General features: G+C 40.8%; 2 protein-coding genes across 3 annotated transcripts in view; both read left to right on the top strand.

Annotated features, from left to right (window-relative positions):
- rad54b (RAD54 homolog B) overlaps positions 1-13370 on the top strand; it is a 20264-nt gene extending 6894 nt beyond the window's left edge. Inside the window, exons 4-16 of one of the 2 annotated variants that reach the window (XM_015029794.1) lie at positions 5389-5622; positions 6208-6507; positions 7296-7458; positions 8128-8353; positions 9001-9087; positions 9342-9462; positions 9554-9693; positions 9798-10088; positions 10162-10325; positions 10991-11252; positions 11586-11652; positions 11751-11948; positions 12986-13370. In XM_015029794.1, the coding sequence (XP_014885280.1) occupies positions 5389-5622; positions 6208-6507; positions 7296-7458; positions 8128-8353; positions 9001-9087; positions 9342-9462; positions 9554-9693; positions 9798-10088; positions 10162-10325; positions 10991-11252; positions 11586-11652; positions 11751-11948; positions 12986-13215 (2483 nt within the window). In that variant the 3' untranslated portion in view covers positions 13216-13370. Of the gene's footprint in view, positions 1-5385; positions 5623-6207; positions 6508-7295; positions 7459-8127; positions 8354-9000; positions 9088-9341; positions 9463-9553; positions 9694-9797; positions 10089-10161; positions 10326-10990; positions 11253-11585; positions 11653-11750; positions 11949-12985 lie in introns of both variants that reach the window. The other variant, XM_015029786.1, reaches the window with a different exon arrangement.
- Positions 356-5187, top strand: LOC106945832 (fibrinogen silencer-binding protein). The gene is made up of 2 exons (XM_015029806.1): positions 356-1834; positions 3014-5187. The coding sequence occupies exons 1-2, from the start codon at positions 1428-1430 to the stop codon at positions 3567-3569; spliced, it is 963 nt and encodes a 320-aa protein (XP_014885292.1). The 5' UTR covers positions 356-1427; the 3' UTR covers positions 3570-5187.
- Positions 13371-21019: the final 7649 nt, after the last annotated feature.

The following is a 21019-nucleotide window of genomic DNA, read 5'->3' on the forward strand; positions in this document are numbered from 1 at the left end:
AAAAACCATGATTTTCGTCTTATCCAAATTTAATGATAATTTGTTATGGTCAAACCATAGAGCAGATTGTTCAGCGTTCATCCGAGTGCCGTCATTTTCAAAAATATTGAATAAAAAATATTAACTATGAATATTTTTGTGCACAAATAGAAAAATCATCGCCACCTTCCTGAAATAATTTCCTTTGTCATTTTTTGCCAAAAATATATTGCCAAAATCACTTTTTGCAAATAAATAAAAATAAAAACATTGGCCATTATTTTATTTTTAAGAAGGTGACGAAGTAAAAGTTTATCCACGTTATTGGATATAAATTTGGAGCTTTAATAGAATATTTGTGCCTGCACATCTACACATTCACATGCCGGTCACATACGCTGTTAAATGTTGGATATTGTTGCGTTTTATTTTATTTTATTTTATTGCTTTTGTAGCATCTGGCTGCACATACACTAACGACTCCAGCGCAAAGCTCTGCCTTATTTTTGCCTGTTTGCTTCTGTTTCACCGTGGATGCCCTCAGCAGTCACAACAAAAGCGCTTTTCACCGTGGATGGATGGATGGATGGATGGATGGATGGATGGGAGGGGGGACAGCGGCCAGATTAGGACCGTTTCCAGCATCTCCTCTCGTAAAAACACGCCGCGGACACGCGCGCTTCCGCCAGGTCAGCACGGGCTGTAACACGCGCTCCGAGCACGTGCTTTGATCCGTGGAACAAGTGTGAGTTTTGGTCTGTTTTCGAGCGAGGCTGCTTTGAGCAGAACAGAAGCGCGGCTTGTTCGAGCATGCGCAGTCGGCCCACTCCCCTCCCCCCGCTCCTGTAGTTAAGCCAGCGCTACTCCAAATCTCCCCTCTCTTTAGAAAAACAGAGCCCTAACCCCGCTGCAGCCTCCAATGTTGCGTTTAAAAACACGTCCCCCATATCTCCGTGGAAAGCCGCAGCTGCTGTCATTTTTATTTAAAGCAGTCCAGACAGCGTGGCTGTGCTGCTGCTGCTGCTGCGCTTGGTTTGGGGTTTACACAGACCGAGCTGTAAGTAGGTCGGGCTGGGCTTAAGCGGCTTAACTACGTCAGCCTAAGCTGAGAGGAATTCATCCAAAGCCTTCCGCTGGTAGGCGGGGGCCTAAATGAGGCTGGCCTAGTTAAGCCTGATTCTTATTGTGTGCAGCACGGCCAGTTTTTATTGTGCAACGTAGCCGTGAGAGAACCCAGGACCAGAGTGTGAATCCATGCACTTCTTAGTCAAAGCCTAACAAGGGCTGATCTGGAGAAGAGAAGGGAAATGAGGCATAAATGAGTGTTAGGCCAGTGTGTGACCGGGGACCAAGAGAGAGGACGGCAGAGCAGAGTGGGGAGCCACAACTCTGAGATTGGGAGCAGTTTTAGGCCTGGTTTGGTCCGCCTCAGTCTGCTATGCCATAAGATGGCCTCCAACACTGTGTTCATGTCCAGCATGGTGGGTAAAGCGCGCTCTTCCAACTTCACCCTCTCCGAGAAGCTGGACCTGCTGAAGCTGGTCCGTCCTCACATCCGCATCCTGGAGGAGCACACCAACAAGCACGCCGTCATCGTGGACAAGAACAAGTGCTGGGACACGGTGGCGGAGCAGTACAACGCTCTGGGAGGGGACAGACCCCACCGCACCGCCCAGGGCCTCAGAACCCTCTACAAGAGGCTGAAGGAGTCGGCCAAGCAGGAAGTGATGCAGCGGAGACACGCCCAGCCCGAGTACAGAGGGAGCATCTCTGAGCCGACCAGGAGGATTATGGAGATGATCCCTCACTTGTTCCAACACGTGCCCATCCACGAGAAGGACCAGGCGCTGCGCAGGTACGGTCCAGCTTACACCTGAGCCCTGCAAACACTTCATCCTCCCATCCATCACGATGGCATACCCATTAAAAATACTTTGAAACAGTAAAACTAATTGGCTTTTTAGTTCCATCATTTTCTCAGTTAATGGTTTCGTTAGCAAAACATGAAACATTATTATTTGATCCCATGTGACATGGGAAAAATCCTTAGCTTTACAATTTGGAGAAACGCTCAGTCATTTAAAAATAAACTTCATCACCTGTGAGCAGAGCTGGGCAGAGTGTCCAAACATTGTGCAGAAGTAAGAGTAGCACTATTTCAACATGTTTTACTCAAGTAAAAGTAAAAAGTAGCAATCCAAGAAATTACTCAGGATTATGGAGTAATTCTGAGTAATTAGGGTTACTCCATAATAATCATAGTTAGGTTTAATTACTCCAATATTAGTTCTTATGTTTTATGTCAGCACAGAAAACATCAGATATACACACCTGGGCCTGGCATGATAATAAATGATCCAAAATGATAAATTGTCCCAGATTCTCAAGTAATATAATTTTAATGGCAAACAATGCAAGAGCAAAATGCTCAGAGATCAATAAACTTAAATTTCTAATTCAAATTTAACACTGGAACTGGAAAACTATTTAAACATTCAAAATAAGCAAACAAAACAACAGAAACGACAAATTAAATGAATTATAAATTCTCTGTAAACAATTATCCTTAAAAAAAAAAAATCTCCAGATAGCTCAGACTAAAGCACCAAACTGAAGACTTGTCAGAGTGTGTGGTAGAAAGAAGAAAACAATATATCATGCAAATGAAAATCATTGAACTTGTTTTAATGTATCATGATATTACTTAATTTATTGCTTATTACAACAAGTCTACATATACGTAACAGAGGCAAAAGATAATGTGACTAATCAGTCAAGATTGCCATTTTTTGTAAATCCTTTGTATATATTCTCGTAAAATGTGTTAAATTCTCTCAAATTAAAAAACACATCATGTCTTTAACCCACAGCGACATTGATGGACATTTATCAGACTTCCAGTGTAGCAATAAAGAACATATAGCAATTAAATATATAAATGCTTTATTATCCTTCTGAGCAGAATTTAATACTAAAGATAAACAGTTTTTTAACCATCTTTTAAAACTGGTTTGCACCTCTTTGCTGTTCGCAGGTTAATATACAACAAGCACACGTCCCCCATTGAGCATCCTGGCAGCAGCTCCTCTCTGGCTGGACTCCAGGATTATGCAGCACCTGTACCAAGCATCGCGCCCGAGGTGGACAACCTGGACCCCGAAGAGGACGTGAAACCACCGCCAGACCTCCCCGTCGTCACCTCGCACGCCGTTCCAGTGCTGGACGGGTTTCAAGAGCCAGACGGGGAGCAGGACTTGGCCAGCTCCCACAATTACCAGGCGTCCTTGTCTCCCGCTTCTTCCTCGGTTAACATCGCCCTCTCTGCCTCGCCGCTGCCCTTGAGCCACGAATTCTACCCAAACGACATCTACCCTCGCCACGAGGCGGACAGGTTTCGTCCTCTGCACCTTGCCAAGGAGGAGCACGATCTGGTGTTGGCCAATCACAGGAAGGTTTCCCTGTACCTGGAGGAGAAGAGAGAGGGCCTGAAGAGGAAGCAGGAGCTGGAGGAGGAGCTGCTGAGAGCCAAAATCAAAGTGGAGAAACTAAAAGCTGCCCGACTGAGACACGGACTGCCTATTCCTCTCTAGCAACAAGCAGCATGCACATACTCTGGGTTGCAAATGTGCTCACATCCCTGTAGCTTTTTCCCACTTCCATAAACTTCAGTGTATTGTACTGTGACTTTATGTCATAAAAAGTAGTGCAAAAATTACAACTGTATATTTATATTGACTCCGCTTTATGAAAACAGTCTATTCAGTTTTTAATTTTTGTTAGTCTGTAATCTTGGCTCTGGAGCCATAAGTGGCTCTTCCACAATAACTTTGACTAAAAATTACAAAGAACCAGACAGTTAATATTTTTAAATGCAGATTTGATATCAAATGCAGGTTTTTAGCCTTTTTTCAAAAACAATTTCTGCAATATTTGCACTAAATTTTCACAAAGACAAAAAGTGCTGTAAAGAACTTTGACCTGCCTTGTTCCTGAACTGTGCTATAAAATGACCTTCATTGATAAAAATACCAGTAATATGTTTTTATATCTGTTTTCTTAACATTAGTTTAGAATGTGTGATTTAAAGAAAATCAATCCTGTTTTATGTTTAAGTTATTATTAAATCCTAAAAATGTAAATAATACCCTGGTTCTGTAATTTGACAAGAAATTTCGTAAAGTAGATATTTGTCTAAAAAGTTCAAAATGACTACAAACGAGTTTTAATTGGATGTCCTGACGCCAAAATGGCTCTTTAGGCTGTAAAGTTTGCAGACTTTGATCTGTCCCTTAAAATCACAATAAAATACACTGAAGCTCGAGGATGTGACGTCACTAAATATGGAAAAGTTTCCCGGTTCTGACTATTTTTGCAAGACTCTGCGAGTGTGTGTGTATGTGTGTTTGCGTGCGTGCGTTTGTGTGTGATGGTGGATGTGACACAAGTGCTTCTGATGAATCGATTCATGCTTGACGGCATTTTTAGGATCTGAATTACTTTTGGAAACGTAGTGCCTCATCCGTACCGACCGCATGTGATTATCCTCCTGTTTTTAGGGGATACGCTGCAGTCGGTTACCGTTTATGCTGATCGGTGTTGAACGTTGTCTTCATTATTCATAGAAGTGGCGACAAGACACTGTGATTGTGCGAAGTGAAAAACAATTTCTTCATCTGCAACTGGGTGGTAGCTGTGGGTTTGTCAGGATAGCGTTAATATTCTTTATTAACCAAGATTATTAGGATTGCTGTTGCAATGTAAGTGTAAGTAGTTGGACAGTTTGGACAAATCTTGTCAGTCTGAAATGGACCCCCCTCCCCTTTCTGTGGCATTTGAGGTATTAAGAAGTAATAAACATTAAAGGCGATTATTTTTTAGGTTCTTGGAAAACTGGACGATGTTTTTATATATCAGCTTAAAAAAAATAGGTCACCATAAAAGAACATGTCTAAAAATGTTTCTAAATCACAATTGTGATACAAAAACATTTTGAAAAGCCTTATGATCTGATGAAGTGATGCGAGGTAAAAATATGCGACGGTCGGGGAATCTCTGGCTGAGTTGATGGCCCGCTTATTTATGAAGGAAGAAGAGGGATTTTTTATATCTATGTTCCTATTCAATGTGAATTTGTTGCTGGTTGTTCTGTTATGTTTGTTTACCAGTTTGTCCTCATGTTCATTGGTTTCTATTAAAGCGCATTGATTAAATCGCCGGTCTCTCCTTTTATTCTTAAACATTTTCTACACATTTTTATTCCTAAAACGTCCAAAACATGTTTTTAATGAATTGCTGCTGAGAGCAGGGGATCACTGCTCCAAGTCAAGGCTTGATGCGCCCTCTATTGGTGGCTTGTTTGTTTGCATCTTCAAGGATTTTCCAGCCTCTTGCTTTTTCTTTCTCTAGCAGGAGGAGTAGATGGAGGCCTCCAGTGGACCCACGCGTCTCCTCAAACCCCTCAGCCTCTTGCAGATTCACCTCGTGTCTCTGGAGCCGCAGGCCCAGATGGAGTCCGATACTTCAGTGTGGTTTGGTGTAAAGCCAGCAAGAAGAAACACAAGCGCTGGGAGGGAGACGCCGTGCTGGTTGCCAGAGGGCGAACAGTCGTACTCAAAGACATGGAGGGGAAGGATATTGGAAAGGGTGAGCCTTAAGAACATTTACTGTATTCAGTAGAGAGAACGCAAGTTAAAGTGTGTGATGTAATTTGATATATTGTGCAAAAAAAAAAAACTATTGTGGTTTATTTGAATTTAACAGCAGAAGACTACTTGTTTAAAAATACCTCTCACTACTTTCAGGATCTTATGGGAACTAAGTTTCCTTGTAAAAATATACATGCGCATAGGACTGTAACAATCGTTTTGTTGGAGGATAAATTGTCCCAGAAATTATTGCGATAAGCAAGAATCTTATTACCTGCATCGTTATATTTTCAACTTATATAGTGATGATGGCATTTTAATGCATGTTTGCTCTCTCTCTCAAAGACTAATAAACTTTAATTTTGTACACAACACTTCACACTAGAAGTGGGAGAAATTTTAAGCATCTAAAATATAGCCCAGCAGCCAAAAACAATGAATAAAAAAAACCATTAAAATCCACACACAAAGTTTTACTTCTGCTTCATAACTGTAAAATAGAAGTATTGATTTCAGGTGTTGTAACACGATCACGTAGTTTTGCAGGAAACTATTTGATCTTCTCAGGATGTTTGTGTCACAGGTAGTGGCTACAAGGTGTCAGAGCTGGCCTCGCTGTCTGAGGGAGAGACGCTGATGATTGGAGGGAAGGAGATAGAGGTGATGGGCATCGTCTCTGCTGAGGACTTTGCCAAAGGTCGTTGTTTCCAGGAGGTTCAAACTGATCAAGAGGAGCTGCACGCTAAGGCTGCTGCGCCTCTTCCTCGCCGCTTCAACCCCAAACCTTTCTGCCCCCCAACAATGTTGGGCAGAGCAGGGCATCCAGAAAATAAACCACAAGCGGAGCAAACCAGCAAACCTCGTCATGACCCGCTAGCTCCAGGCATGTAGGACAAATTTAACTTTCATAATGCCACGTAAAGATGGTTTTGTTGGTCCACATATCGTAAGGGAATTTTGTGAGACACCATGTCTTGTCACAGATAGGAAGTATGTTCATAATGTTCATAATTTATGTTGCGACCTGCTGATTAAAGCATTTGTGTAGAACATTGATGCTGTATTTGCATTTTCATGCTTTACAGTCCGCCAACATGCTTAATGCTTGACCCACAGTCTGTGAATTAAAGTGCTGATATAATTATCGATTGAATTAATCAGATAATTGATCTGTTGCTACATCAGCAACAATTTTTTATCAGTGCTGACTGAGCGTCTGCATAGTCTGGCATGGGATTTAACATCATTAATGTCTGGTCATTTCTACATTTTTGTAACAGTTTTTTTTTTTTTTGCAGTTGCATATTTATGTGGTTCATTAGCATTTCAAAGTGAAGATGCTAATGCTATGAAAGGTTTTGACTCGTTCAAAATGGTGGAGATCAAATTCGATGTTAACCCTCCTGTTATCTTGCGGGTCAAATTGACCCGGTTTAAAGTTTAAAAATGTTTTAAAAATAGTTGGAAGTACTTTTTCTGCATGAAACTTTTTTCTATTTGTCTCAATATGTACACTCTACATACAAATTGAAAATGGCTCATTTTACACATTTGGACTATTATTTACTTCAGTTTTTCTTCATGTGCTTCTGAAATGTCAGACGGATGTGTAATGTTATGATGGGGGTCTTTAGTCTGTGGGGTTCTCATTTTAAAAACCTGTTTTCATAGGTGCCTTAGTAATGCCTCGCCCCTCTTCCAACCACCAGTGGCTTCATAACAAGTCAGGCTTTCCTGTGGTCGACGTCGTCGTTGACCCACACCTGACCACGCACCTGCGACCCCACCAGAGGGAGGGCATCCTCTTCCTCTACGAGTGTGTTATGGGCATGAGGTAGGAGTAATGTTCCTCGTGTCAATACCTAAGAAATCTCTTCCTGAAATCTGGAGAAGGGACCTATTTTACAAAATTTACATTTTGCACATTTTTTATGTTTCCATTTTGGGTTTTGACTGCTTCTAGTTGTTTAAAAACCCACCCAGCTGTTTTTTTGGCAATAAGTTTGTGATGTTTTGGTGTCTGGGAAACGAGCCGTTTCAAAAAGCTTCCGATTGCTAAGTAACAGGAAATTACTTAGCAACTTCCTGTGGAGCTCCGCCCCTCACCTAGCAACTCCAGCACAGTCAGCTGGTTCTACTGCTGTACAATGGCTACTGGAAAAGTCAAGTGTTTTGTTGTTCACTTACCATCCAAAAACCACTTGCTGAATCCTTGTTGGTTGTGTAGCAGGCTCTACTTCTGCTTTTCAAAGATGAATAATTGTGCATCTGTTTGCAGCCATTTTGGTGTGAAAGTGTAAACATTGAGTTGGGGGGTTGTGGCCAGCAGCTGTTTATGTGGACTTAAAGTGACAAAAGGCCCTGAAAGAGCTTGTTCTTAACGGAGCTCAAAAGACGCAGAATTGACTGGACTAAAATCTTTTTATACAAGTCGCTCATTAACCTGTCCTGACCTATTCAAGGAAACATGATAGGTCACCTTTAAAACGGTCATGTGCTTCAGAGCTGCAGGTCGTCACGGCGCCATCCTGGCGGATGAGATGGGCCTTGGGAAGACGCTGCAGAGCGTGGCGCTCTGCTGGACGTTGCTTAAGCAAGGACCTTACGGCGGGAAACCAGTCGCAAAGCGTGTCCTCGTGGTCACTCCTGGCAGCCTCGTGCAGAACTGGAGAGCAGAGTTCACCAAATGGCTCGGCCGGGAACGGATCAGTGTCTTCACTGTGGATCAGGTGCATTTACTTTAGTTTCATAATTCACACAACGCGACAGCAAAGTGACTGCGATGGTACTTTACTTCGATTAGTTTTCATATGACCATATTGTCATACGTGTGAGCTCACTCTCTTACATTTGAAGTGCACACTGTGCCATATAAATGTCTTAAATGGTTTTAGAAACTGCTTGGCTCTATTAGAAAAACCTAGATCTTTATAAAAAGAAAGTTTCTCAAGGCAGTAATACTGGATTACAAAGTAAACGGACTTTATTCTGCCTTTTATTCAACCCAGAAGTGCTGCTTCAATCAGTTCTAATCAATCAAATCAAATCAATCATTTATTTACATAGCACTTTACACAACCACAGTTTAGAAAACCACAAGGCTTTACTACATCAGAAGGAACATAAAAGACAGCAACAAGTAAATACAAGAAAGGCAAAACAGAACAAGCTAAATAAAAGCAGAAATGCCACCATACATTTACATAATAAAATCCTGCTGGAATGACAGCTTTGATTTAAAAAGTTCCACGTTTGGTAATGGATTGAAGAGCAGATTGAGCTGAATTTGATAGAATTTACTCTGTAATGATCAGTTGTTTGTTCTTGGTTTCATGGACTAAACCACTAACATTTAGCGGTGATGTTTTCTTTTCAGGACCACAGGATAGAGGAGTTTTTATCCTCGCCTCTCCACAGCGTTCTGGTGATCAGCTATGAGATGCTGCTGCGCTGCCTGGAGCCGGTACAGTTCATTCATCTCATGTCACACTGCTAAACATGCGTCCTATAAACACATAACCTTAACAAATTTGTTGGTTCTGTTGCATCATAAACAACAGAAATGCTCTGAAATAAGTCGGAATGGTTTTCTTTAATTGTTAACTTTCTGGTGCCTTTTACGCACAAAGAAGGATCAGATCATGTTTTTCCAATTTAATTTGCATATTTTCTCGCATGCTGACAGCTGTCTGAGGTTCACCTTTTATATTTTTTCAGATCCAGAAAGTGGAGTTTGGTCTCATAATTTGCGATGAGGGTCACAGACTGAAGAACAGCAGCATCAAAACGTCCTCCGCCCTCAGCAGCCTCAGCTGTAATCGCAGAGTCATACTCACAGGTGCACACCTGCTTGAGTTGTCTTAATAAAGACAAACTTCTGGGTTAGTGATCTGAATTATGGTTTTTTTTTTTTTTTTGTCATTTTTAAGGGACCCCAGTCCAAAACGACCTGCAGGAGTTCTACGCCATCATAGAGTTTGTGAACCCGGGAATTCTTGGTTCGACCACTGCGTATAGAAAAGTTTATGAAGAACCAATTCTACACTCCAGACAGCCGTCCTGCTCTGAGGTAATGCAGAAAGTCCTTTCTGACTTTACCGGTCACCACATCAGGTCTGCAGGTTTCTGAAATCTTGAAAAGCTTTAAGCTGCATCTTCTGTCCGCCTCTGCAGGACGAGAGAGTTTTGGGGGAAGAGCGCGCTGCTGAACTCTCTCGTCTCACCGGCATGTTCATCCTGCGTCGGACGCAGGAGATCATCAACCGCTACTTGCCGCCTCGTCTGGACTGGACCTTGTTCTGCACGCCGTCGCCACTGCAGCAGAAGCTGTACAAACACCTGCTCTGCCACCGCGTCTTCAGAGCCTGCCTGCAGGGCTTCACACAGGGCAGCGCACACCTGGCCTGCATCACTGCGCTGAAGAAGCTCTGCAACCATCCTGGCCTGCTCCACGACACCGTCAAGGTTACGTTTCAACTCTCAGCTCTGTGTGTTTCGCGTCAGGAAATTTGGCTGAATAGTGTTGCTGTTCTTGCAGGAGAGAAAAGAGCGCGGATCTGTGGAGAGCTCTTTGTACGAGGGACTTGCAGATCTCTTCCCAGAATCCTATTGTTCAGCAGGATTCGACGCCGCTGACTCTGGGAAACTCTTAGTTCTGTCCGACCTGCTGAGTGCCATCAGACAGCTCAGCCCTTCAGACCGGTGCGTGTAGGTTTATCTTTTGGCTGGGCGACAAATTAATTTCCACGGTTCAGAGAAATGTCAACTGGTTTGACAAGCATTTCCTAACAGCTTTTTTTCTTTTTTTTCTTTTTTTTTTTACTTTGAATTAAAGTCGTTTCTGTTTTTATAAATTACTGGTGTAGTGTCATAGTATTACAAGAATAAAGTCATACAACAATAGAGTCAAAATAATTTGAGTAAAAAAAGTCATAAAATTAAGTAGTAATGTTATGAGAGCCACTTCACCAAACCAAAAATTAAAATGAGAAATGTTGAGCATCTTGTGCAGTTATGCTTTTGCATAAGTTTAACAGATCAGGAAACACTCAATGTTTTAATGCATGATCATGAAATGATGCAAATGACAGAAGCATTTTTCTCATTAAAAACACATTTTTTTCACATATATATAATAATTTTAACATGTTCTGTTAAAATGTCATCTTTTTCTGATAATATTATGACTAATATAAAATATCTCATAGCCTGGCCCTAATACTCTGTTGTGCAACAGTGCAGAAGGAATGGTTGAAACAAAACCACTTTTTGAATATTATATTTTATTTTTAGGTCGTATCGCCCAGCCGTAGTTTATCTGTTACCTGAACATCTGCACCGTTTACTGACGCAGCTTGTTCCTGCAGGGTGGTCCTGGTGTCAAACTACACTCAGACTTTGGACTTGCTTCAGGACCTGTGCTCTCGTTCCGGCTACGCGTTCTGCCGGCTCGACGGTCAGACGCCCACGAGCCAGAGGCAGCGGCTGGTCGACGCCTTCAACAGCCCCTACTCTCAGAGCTTCCTGTTCCTGCTGAGCTCCAAAGCAGGCGGGGTGGGGCTGAATCTGATCGGAGCGTCGCACCTGGTGCTGTACGACATCGACTGGAACCCCGCCAACGACATTCAAGTGAGATTCAGTCATAGATGCGCCAAAAAAAAAAAAAAATCCAACAGTTTAACTCTGATTTTAATGTTTTGTATGGTTTAAATACACTTTGCTTCTAACACCTTCAAAGTCAGAGCACAGGTAAACTTTTACCTTAATTTCAATTCTCTCTTATGCATGAGTGTGTAGCTAGTGAATCACTTGTTAGTCTGCTTGGTTTTGTGATCTTAGTTTCAGGATTTCTTAATAACGAGGAGATGATCTGAACCAATAATTCACAGTTAACAGTGAAGCATATTTATATCCACCAGGTGGCGCTCTGCTCTGTATCCTCTGTAACTTTTCTCTCTGTAGGCCATGGCTCGGGTATGGAGAGATGGACAGAAAAAGACGGTGCACATTTACCGTCTCCTCACTACAGGCAAGGAAAATAAAAATGGCTCTAATCAGGCAGAAATATTTGTCAAAATCCTCACTGGTGTGAAGTTTCACATGCAAGTCCGCCTTATTTCCTCCCAGGCACCATCGAGGAGCGTATATTTCAGAGACAGGTGTCCAAACAGGGGCTGTCGGGGACGGTGGTTGACTTGGGGAAAGCAGCCGAACACACGAGCTTCTCCGCCAGCGAGCTGCGAGATCTTTTCAGCCTGACGGACACGCCGTGTTTGACCCATGACCTGCTGAGCTGCAGCTGCAGCATGGATGGCTCGGCCAACGGTATGCCCAGCTTAAAGCCATTTATGACAGCAGTTACAGTCCTAAACTTTTAATGTCGCAGCTATGAAATTCCAAGCATTTCATTCAGATTTGATGCAGAGTAGCTCGTAATTAAGAGGGGAAAGGAAAAAAATGTGGCTTTTAATCTACAAACCGATTTTGCTATTCAAACGATCTGGAGAGTCTGTTTAACATATGTGACTGATGAGAGAAAGAGAAGCAAATAAAATATTTATTTATTATAAGATCAATTCTATCAGTTCATATTTAAACAAAAATAGGTTTTTCATAAATTTCCAGTATTAGGTTTGCTTAGCTGCCTGTCTTTTTCTTAAATAAAAAAATAAAATGTCGCTAGAGAGGCCTCAGAAAGCTGGAGGGAAGATGAGAAAAAAAGTTGAATTTATACGTTTTTAATTATAATTTTAAAAAAAAATTAAACACAAAATCTAACCTGTTTTCTAATCATTGTTATAAAATAGAACTTAAATTAATTTATTGAGATGCTAAGTGGCATGCTCATCTTTCTAAATGGCTGCCGGTCAAATTCAAGTTGCTGGGCTCCTAGAGCTAGCGTAGCGAATGGAAAAAGGACAAGTTTCTGAAAAGAAAACGGACAGAAGAACCGTCCAGCCGCCCTGCTCATCACCAACTAAAGTCAGAGCATGTGAGGCAAAGTAAGAATTATTGAATAGTGACTAAAAGTTAGGAAAAAACATCCTAATATTTATGTTTCTGTAAATATTTTGTAGCATTGTCTGCAGGTTTGCAGAGGGAGTCTGCAAACTTGCAGCATATTCGAACGTCAGAATGACCCAGTCAAAGTTTAGACTTAGACCAAAATGCATGCCACACTTTTAAGATCTTTATCTGCAAAAAGTCTCGACTCCCCATCCTTTACTACATTGTGTTGGTTTATACCAAAGAGTCCAAATGAAACCCCTTTAACTTTGTGATTATAACAAAAATGTGGAATCGTTCGAGGCGTATGAATAAGCTCTCAGCTTTCTCAACGCGTTCTCTCACTTATCTCTCAGACGTGGAGGTGGAGGAGGCGGAGCTTGTTCCCGACAGGCCGTGCCAGCTCGGTCGTCAGGGCGACCGCAGGGGGGCGGCGCAGAAGCATCTCAGCATGTCGGAGCTCATGCAGTGGAGACACTTCTCCGGGGACACACACACCTTCTCAGACCCTTACCTCGATCACGCACGAAGCCACATCACCTTCGCCTTCCAGACCACCATCTCCCACACACCCAGCGAACAGTGACCTGCCCACACACACATTTACACACACACACACTGTATCTATCTGTATTGCGGCTTCCAAGCAGTGTTTTATATTTACTCTATAAACCTCTAATGTGTCTTAAATGACCTTAACTGACTGTAATAATTTATAAAATAAATGAAATTCCATAAAAATAGTTCATGAGAGAACATTTCTTTCTTAGGACAAAGAATAATAAAAGGGTGTGTCTGCAGCAGGTTTTGTATGCAAGGCGAGTTTTATATCACGTCTTGAGATAAGATGCAAGCAACATTTCCTTCTCTCCATCTGGAGGAATATTTACAGCGTCTCTGCTGAGGTTTATGGTTTACATATCTGCAGGTGGTATAGAGAGCTAGTTTATAGTTCTGAAGTGTGTCATCTGGAAACTAAGAGCAGTGAACTCCACTTGAATTGTTTTTCTCCTCGTTATGCAACGATCACACACATTAGCGTGGAGTGAATCTGCTGTGCTTTAAATGTGTGCCATCATGCATTCTGTTCAGTCTGTTATTTTGGATAACACTGCTCTGTTCTTGCCCTTCAACACAAAGCCGCTGCGTGGGAGTTACAGCACGCGGTGTGTCGGTGTGTGTGCACGCACCCCGGAGACGCGGACCATTATGTATATCGGGGTATGGCAAATTGAACTACCTGCCAGACAATACAAGTGTCCATGCAAAGGTGCTAGTTATCGTTTACATGACGGTCGACTCTGTGTGTGTTTAGTTAGGCAACAGGTTTCATAATAAATGGGTCTCTGGGATGTTACACTTTTCCTTCATGGATATGACACTTTATGTGTGACCTGTTGGGGACTTGTTGATGTTTTCTCTTCTTCTTTATGGCAAGCTGGCGAGAAATTTACTCTGTCACTTTGACGTTACACATGACTACATTTTATTGTTTCCTGTGCAAAAGCAGTAAAGGTGAGGGTTATTATCAGAGATTCACCAATTAGATGCAATAAGTCTGACAAGCCTGCTCTAGGAGTGGCCTGAACGTTTTGTTACGATATTTCGTGGTATTCTGATGAAGATAAAAGATAACTATTTTATTTTATTTTGGATAACTGGATCACTGTGACTAGATGAAACAGCAATCATAGCCCAACAAACACAAATACTGCTCTTAAAAACAGCAGTGGGTTTCTGTAGGACACCAGTCACTTACAGAAATGTGATTTGTATCACTAAACTGCTTATTCAAATCTCTTGAAGAAACGATGAAGAAAATAGCAAAACCAACAATCGCGAGGAGACGGACTGTTTATGGGGTTTTAAGCTTCATTAATTGGAATTTAACGATAAATCTAAATTCTTATGACAACTTATTACGATAAATAATATGAGAGATGCTAAATCTTAAGGACTTAAAAAATGATCCCCATTCATGCATCAACGTATCTGTCCTTAAACTTTATCTAATCTTTGTTTATTAGCCATAAATTGATGGGAGTTCTTGGTTTTAATTTTGTCAAATTGAACAAATAAAAAGGTGTTTTGTTTATATTTGACATACTGATCACTGAACTAAATCAACGTGGGAAAAACTGGCAGATTTCCTGTCTCATCTCTAATTGTCCCCAATATAATTCAGGATCATTTAGGAGCTGACATTTACTGATGTTTCGATACTGATATTATTTTACTGATAGTGAAATAACAACCCTCATTACGCTTCTGTCAGTCTAGCTTCAATGCTAGCTCTGGCTACAATGTAGCTTCCCACCAGCAATGTGTGAATGACTAAATGTAGTTTAAAGCACTTTGGGGTCCTCTGGACCTGCTAAAGCATTATGCAAGAAACTATTTAGCATTATTTACCAACTGATGACAAAAAATTTGTTTCTAAACACACATAAATGTATAAATGTAATGCTTATTTGCTCGTCTCAAGTCTAATAGGTTGACTTCACAACAGCCACACTCGCTGTATTTATCCTAACAAGACAAATAATCAGCTTCTGCTCCTATACATTAAATAAAATACAATAAATAAACCTAAACAATCTACAGAGAAAATGCCTCCCAATGAACAGTTGACAGTTGTTAAAATTAAACACAGCTGAAATAAACACCTTTAACTATAACGGGAAAAAACACAAACAGAAACATGGCAAAATGACATGTTAACTAAACTAAAGTATTAGAAATAAATAAACAAGCACGTTATAATGTTTTTTTTTTTTAACTATTTTATATTTTATTTTTAAAGTGGTAGCTTTTGTAGTGAACAAAACTAAGAGAAGTGGTGTAAAACGTATAAAAAAAATAACTGTTAAAGATTTTAAAATGTCAGTGTAGACTCAAGAACTGCATTCACAATTAGTTTTAGCATCTCAGGGCTTTGTGGTTTCAGTTCATCATTAAAATTGTTTAAATGGATTATATTTCAGCTGTGGTGGTTAACCCTCAGCACTCAAATGAATGAGGTTTAAATCTAAAACGTCTCGTCATTAAAGCGGTTAGAAGTGTAAATGTGAAGCACGTTCTGCTGCCGCATGAAATCTCAAAAGGATTCACGTTTTTCTCCAAGTTTCCATATAAATCTGAACAAAAGTTTTTTATTGATCAAATTCAAGGCTTTCGGATCAAAACATCTACTTGAGACAGAAATGTTTGGTGGCCTAGCAACCATCGCCAAGCAACTTCCTCTAAGCTGCTGGCCTTGCTCGGCTTTACTAGCACAAGACGCCGCTGCTGCCGGAGGACGGCTGCTTTAGGGCGGCATTGTTATCGGACACGTGCCCGATAGATGATCGGCCCTCGCTGAAGCAGGATATTGATCTGCATCTGAGTCCCTGACGGGCACAGAGGTCATATTCTGCTGGGTGCATGTATCCGTGTAAAGCCCTGCGTTGTTGTGCTGCCAATCCCCCCGTAATCCAGACTGCAGCTCGACGGATCAGAGAGCGGCAGCATGGAGTGACCGAATGAATGTTTCTTGAAGGTCAATTTTGTGGTGTGCGATTTTAATTTACATTTTTATTTTATATGTTATCTTTGGTCATTGTGTTTTATTTTGGATGTTCTTTTATGAAAATGAAAGTTTATTGGTTTATGAGAGGTCTTTTAATTTATAATTCCATTGTCAAAATGAAAATTGTCTCAAAGCAACAATATTATCGTTTTACTGGGACAATTTATCGTCCAGCACATATTTATTGTGACAGATCCATTTTTGTTTTAAATCTAGAAATCTATAGAAATCTGACTGCTGTGCTTTAAAATATTTTGTATTCATTTTTATTTATTTTAGCAGGTAAAAGTAAGAAAAAATAGTTTTTGATATAATTAGAAAAAATATTGGACACCACTGTTGTACTTGGTACTGATTATTAATCTAGGAACAGGCAGCGTGAATATAAACTGGCTTTTAAACGAGACGCACTGCAGCTGATGGAGAATAATTTGTAGATTGTTGACCGAGAACCCAGTTTTTCCTGGACAGTCCACTGGGATTAATATCTAATATTTCACCCTGGTAATAAAAGCAGACTGTCCTCTGTGATTGAAATTGGAATCCAATAGATATTGATTACCCTTCTCTCACCCTTTAGTAATTATTTGCTCTTCTCCGCCGATCTGAACCTAGATAGTTTAGAGCTTTGAAGAGAGAAGTAATAAAATCTGAAGTTAAAGTAACATTTTGAACTTAAAGGTTCTTAAATTAGACGATCCTGTTTCTTCTTGTTTCTAACAAGAGGAGAGAAAATATTGTGATGTGCTGCTACTGAAATGTGAAATGAATGAATAATTAACATTCATTAGAGGTTTGATTTGAAAAGATACGTTTCAGCAAAATAAGGAAGTATTCCAGCTAATTTTAGAAAAATATAGGCTTTGATTGCATTATTTTCAATTTTTGGGTCAATATAGACAAAAAAACGTTTTGGTTGAATAATCACCACAGTTTGCACCTGAACAGAGAGCAATGAGAAAAAAAGTAGAAAAAATAGCTTTTTAGGGTCAAACTAGAGGCAAAAACATGACCTTACTAATCGGAAGTGCACCTGCCTTCAGACTGAACCAGAGGTTTGTAACTTTGGCAGCAAGAGGCGGACTATTGGTTGATCATAAATTAACCAGTTCTGAGAAAAACAGTCCTGTGACGGAAGGAAAAGTCAAATTTCAATGAAGCACTTACTCACCTTTTAGTCTGGATGAAGAAAATGACGTCACAATTAAAAACACGAGCATTTTTTTTTAGTTTATTCTATGTAAAACACACAGACGCACAAAATAACTCAAAAGAAATATTAATAAGTGTTGTACAGATCGAAAAGGTATAAGCTGAAGCTTTACACATGCTCACCGTTACACGTTTATTACAAATAAATAATCTCTTCGTAGCTTTAGTGTTACATAGATTAACAGATTACAGAGAATCAACAATTAAATCCAAACAAGAGAAACAAGAAATAATCACCATTATGAAGGTTTCAGTCAGATTTCAAAATATTCATGTCCCTGTTTAGCCTTCAGTCATTTAATTCCCTTCCAGTTTTAAATTTTACTAGATCAGCAAACTGTAACACTTTAAAACAAAGCGTTGGTGTGGTCGTTATATGTGTGAGTTACATCTATTTAAATGTATAAAGTTTAGAGAGAGGTGAGGACCAGGCTGTTTGCTCCTGGTGGTGACTGTGGCCTCGTGCGTTTCTGGAAGAGTAGAAAGAAAGAGGTCAGCTCTCTCTCAGCATGCGTCCATGAACATCCCCCTGCAGTCTGCAGCTGGCCTGAGCGTCCCGCCCTCCCTGGTTCCCCTCCAGCACTTAACGGGGATTTTAATGTAGTCTGGTCATCTGTCAGGCAGATCAGATCAGAGCTGTAATACACAGCAGCAGGTCACACAGACGAGGCCGCAGCCCCGTCCATAAGTCTCAGCAAAACAACAGTGGGGGGGGGGAAAAAAAGATAATAATAATCCCACAATTTCTGTAACAACCCTCCCCTTCAACAGATTTCTGCTGCTTTTCTCGTGCGTTTTTGAAAACGAGGATCCGACTGGTTGATTCAAACGCAGCTTATTGTTGTTCCAATAATGTGACAGCCGGTAGATCTGAGTTAAATGTTCACTCTGCAAAGATAGTGTCGAACGAAGATAAGCTGCAGCGAATGGTTCCCCACATAATAAACGAGCTGCCGTGTTTGAAGCCTGATTCTTTGATATCAAACTCTGTTATCAGTTTCGAGCCGCACCTCATGTCTTTCACCATCGGGCCTTATCGTTCCTCACCGGGGAACCGGTGCAGCTCAGGCGGAAAAATCGTCTTCAACTGGGAGCTGATCTGTGATGCTGAGTTTGCATATATTCTGATTCTATTATAACCATTATTGCATTTCAGTAATAATAAGAAAAAAAACCTTTAAAAAGTGTTCAAATGTTAATTCTCCTGCAGATTTGTTTAAAAAAAAAAACACTTTTGATTCTGAAAAGGAACTTTCCAAAATTGTAAAATATCTCAGCTTTATGCTTGAGTACAGAGAACGCTGAGGAAAAAGTAGGATTTGCAAATAATTTATTGTTTCTTGTGTTGTAACGTCTGTTAATTATCTGCCAGGTGTTGGAGGCTGAGCAGCGATCATGAACTCCTACGTCGAACTTTACAGCAGATCAGAGCAGCGATGTGCACTTTCTGATCCGATACGTATTAAGAGTTATCTCAGCACAAGCGCTCCAAGCATTTCAGAAGATATCAGCATTAGCAGCTAATTGAGGTTCATTAGTTTTATTTGTTAAAAAAGCAGCAGGAGATTCGGATATTAAGATTCTCTGGGCTCATTTTCTTTTTTTTTTCTTTTTTTAAGCTGGTGAATTAATCCAAATCAAAATAATTGCATTATTTTAATGTAAAGACAGCTTCATTTATAATTCTTAGCTGCATTACATCTGAATGAGTGAATTTAGTTAGAAAAATTACTTAACAGCAACATGGTGGGCTTGCTAAAAAATATGCTTGACGTTTCCCCTTCCAAAAATAAGTGGAAATCCTGAAAATAAAATTTTTATTGCTCTTAATTTCAGACACTTATTTACTTCTCTAACATCTCTGGGTTGTTCAGCGCATGGATTTTTTTGTGCTCAAGTTTTTAATGATCGATAATCTGTTCATCCACTTTGCTTTATTTATTTATTTTTCCCCTCCAGGTCAGGTAATCCTCTGCTTGCCGTCCTCTTCCCGACACGTGCCGCCCGCAGTCAGATGGTCGCTGAGCTGCTGCACAGAACAGAGCTCACGGTTTTACTGCCCGCCTCTGTCTGCCTCACAGATGCTCGGAGAATATTCTTTCATTTCTGTCACAGTAGCTGTCAAAAATGTCTGCAGGGTAAACAAAGTGTAGGAAACGACTAGGAGAGAACAGCCTAATGTTTTTTTTTTTTTTGTTTGACGTTTTTATTCAATCACGCAGAGAAAGGAGACAATTTATAATAGCCATGTTTGACAAGATGTCGACTGTTTTTCAGAAAAGAGGAGAACAGATGAGTAACGCGAGGACTTTTCTTTGTCTGCCTCCTTTCTGCTCTTAACAAGGACATTCATACAAATCACAGCAGTGGGGAAAAGATCTTAATTTGTGCTGCACAACTTTCTATAGCCAGCCTGCATTTAAGTGAGAAAGACTCAATATGTGTAAAAAATGAACTAATTTACAGCTTATTTTTGTAATGTACATGGCATCCAGTAAAACATTTTTCACGATCATCTGTTTTAATATGATTTCAGTCGTAACAATGTGGTAAAAGCACATTTTTTTGTGATAATTCAAGTGAAACTGTGGCCTACTAACACATAGTCACAACCCTGTGACGGCAGAGGTTTTTTTTTGTTTTTTTATCAAATAAAATCAAGCTTCATTGCTAATCTGCTGTGCATACAGTCGTAATGTAGAAAGATGAAAGATTGTTTCTCCAGGGTCAGAATAGGAAATTAAAAACTCTTTAATAGGTCTAGTCCTCTAGCAACCTCCCATAAACAAACAGGAAAAAGTGTGGCAGAAAACGCTGCACAACGAGGAGAGGTGACCCGACCCTGAGGAAGATTGTGGAGAAGGGCCGATTCCAGACCTTGGGGGACCTGTGGAAGCAGTGGACTGAGTCTGGAGTAGAAACATCCAGAGCCACCGTGCACAGGCGTGTGCGGGAAATAGGCTACAGGTCCCTCATTCCCCAGGTCAAGCCACTTTTGAACCAGAAACAGCGGCAGAAGCGCCTGACCTGGGCTACAGAGAAGCAGCACTTTGGACCACTGTTGTTCAGTGGTCCAAAGTACTTTTTTCGGATGAAAGAAAATTTTGCATGTCATTCGGAAATCAAGGTGCCAGAGTCTGGAGGAAGACTGGGGAGAAGGAAATGCCAAAATGCCAGAAGTCCAGTGTCAAGTACCCACAGTCAGTGATGGTCTGGGGAGCCATGTCAGCTGCTGGTGTTGGTCCACTGTGTTTTATCAAGGGCAGGTCAATGCAGCAGCTATCAGGAGATTTTGGAGCACTTCATGCTTCCATCTGCTGAAAAGCTTTATGGAGATGAAGATTTCATTTTTCAGCACAACCTGGCACCTGCTCACAGTGCCAAAACCACTGGTATTACTGACCATGGTGTTACTGTGCTCAGTTGGCCTGCCAACTCTCCTGACCTGAACCCCATAGAGAATCTGTGGGATATTGTGAAGAGAAAGTTGAGAGACCCAACACTCTGAATGAGCTTAAAGCCGCTATCGAAACATCCTGGGTCTCCATAACACCTCAGCAGTGCCACAAGCTGATTGCCTCCACGCCACATAGAAGCAGTCATTTCTGCA

This window comes from Poecilia latipinna, unplaced genomic scaffold (assembly GCF_001443285.1).
Source record: "Poecilia latipinna isolate Pla-1442-1.1 unplaced genomic scaffold, P_latipinna-1.0 Scaffold11, whole genome shotgun sequence".
NCBI lineage: Eukaryota > Metazoa > Chordata > Actinopteri > Cyprinodontiformes > Poeciliidae > Poecilia > Poecilia latipinna.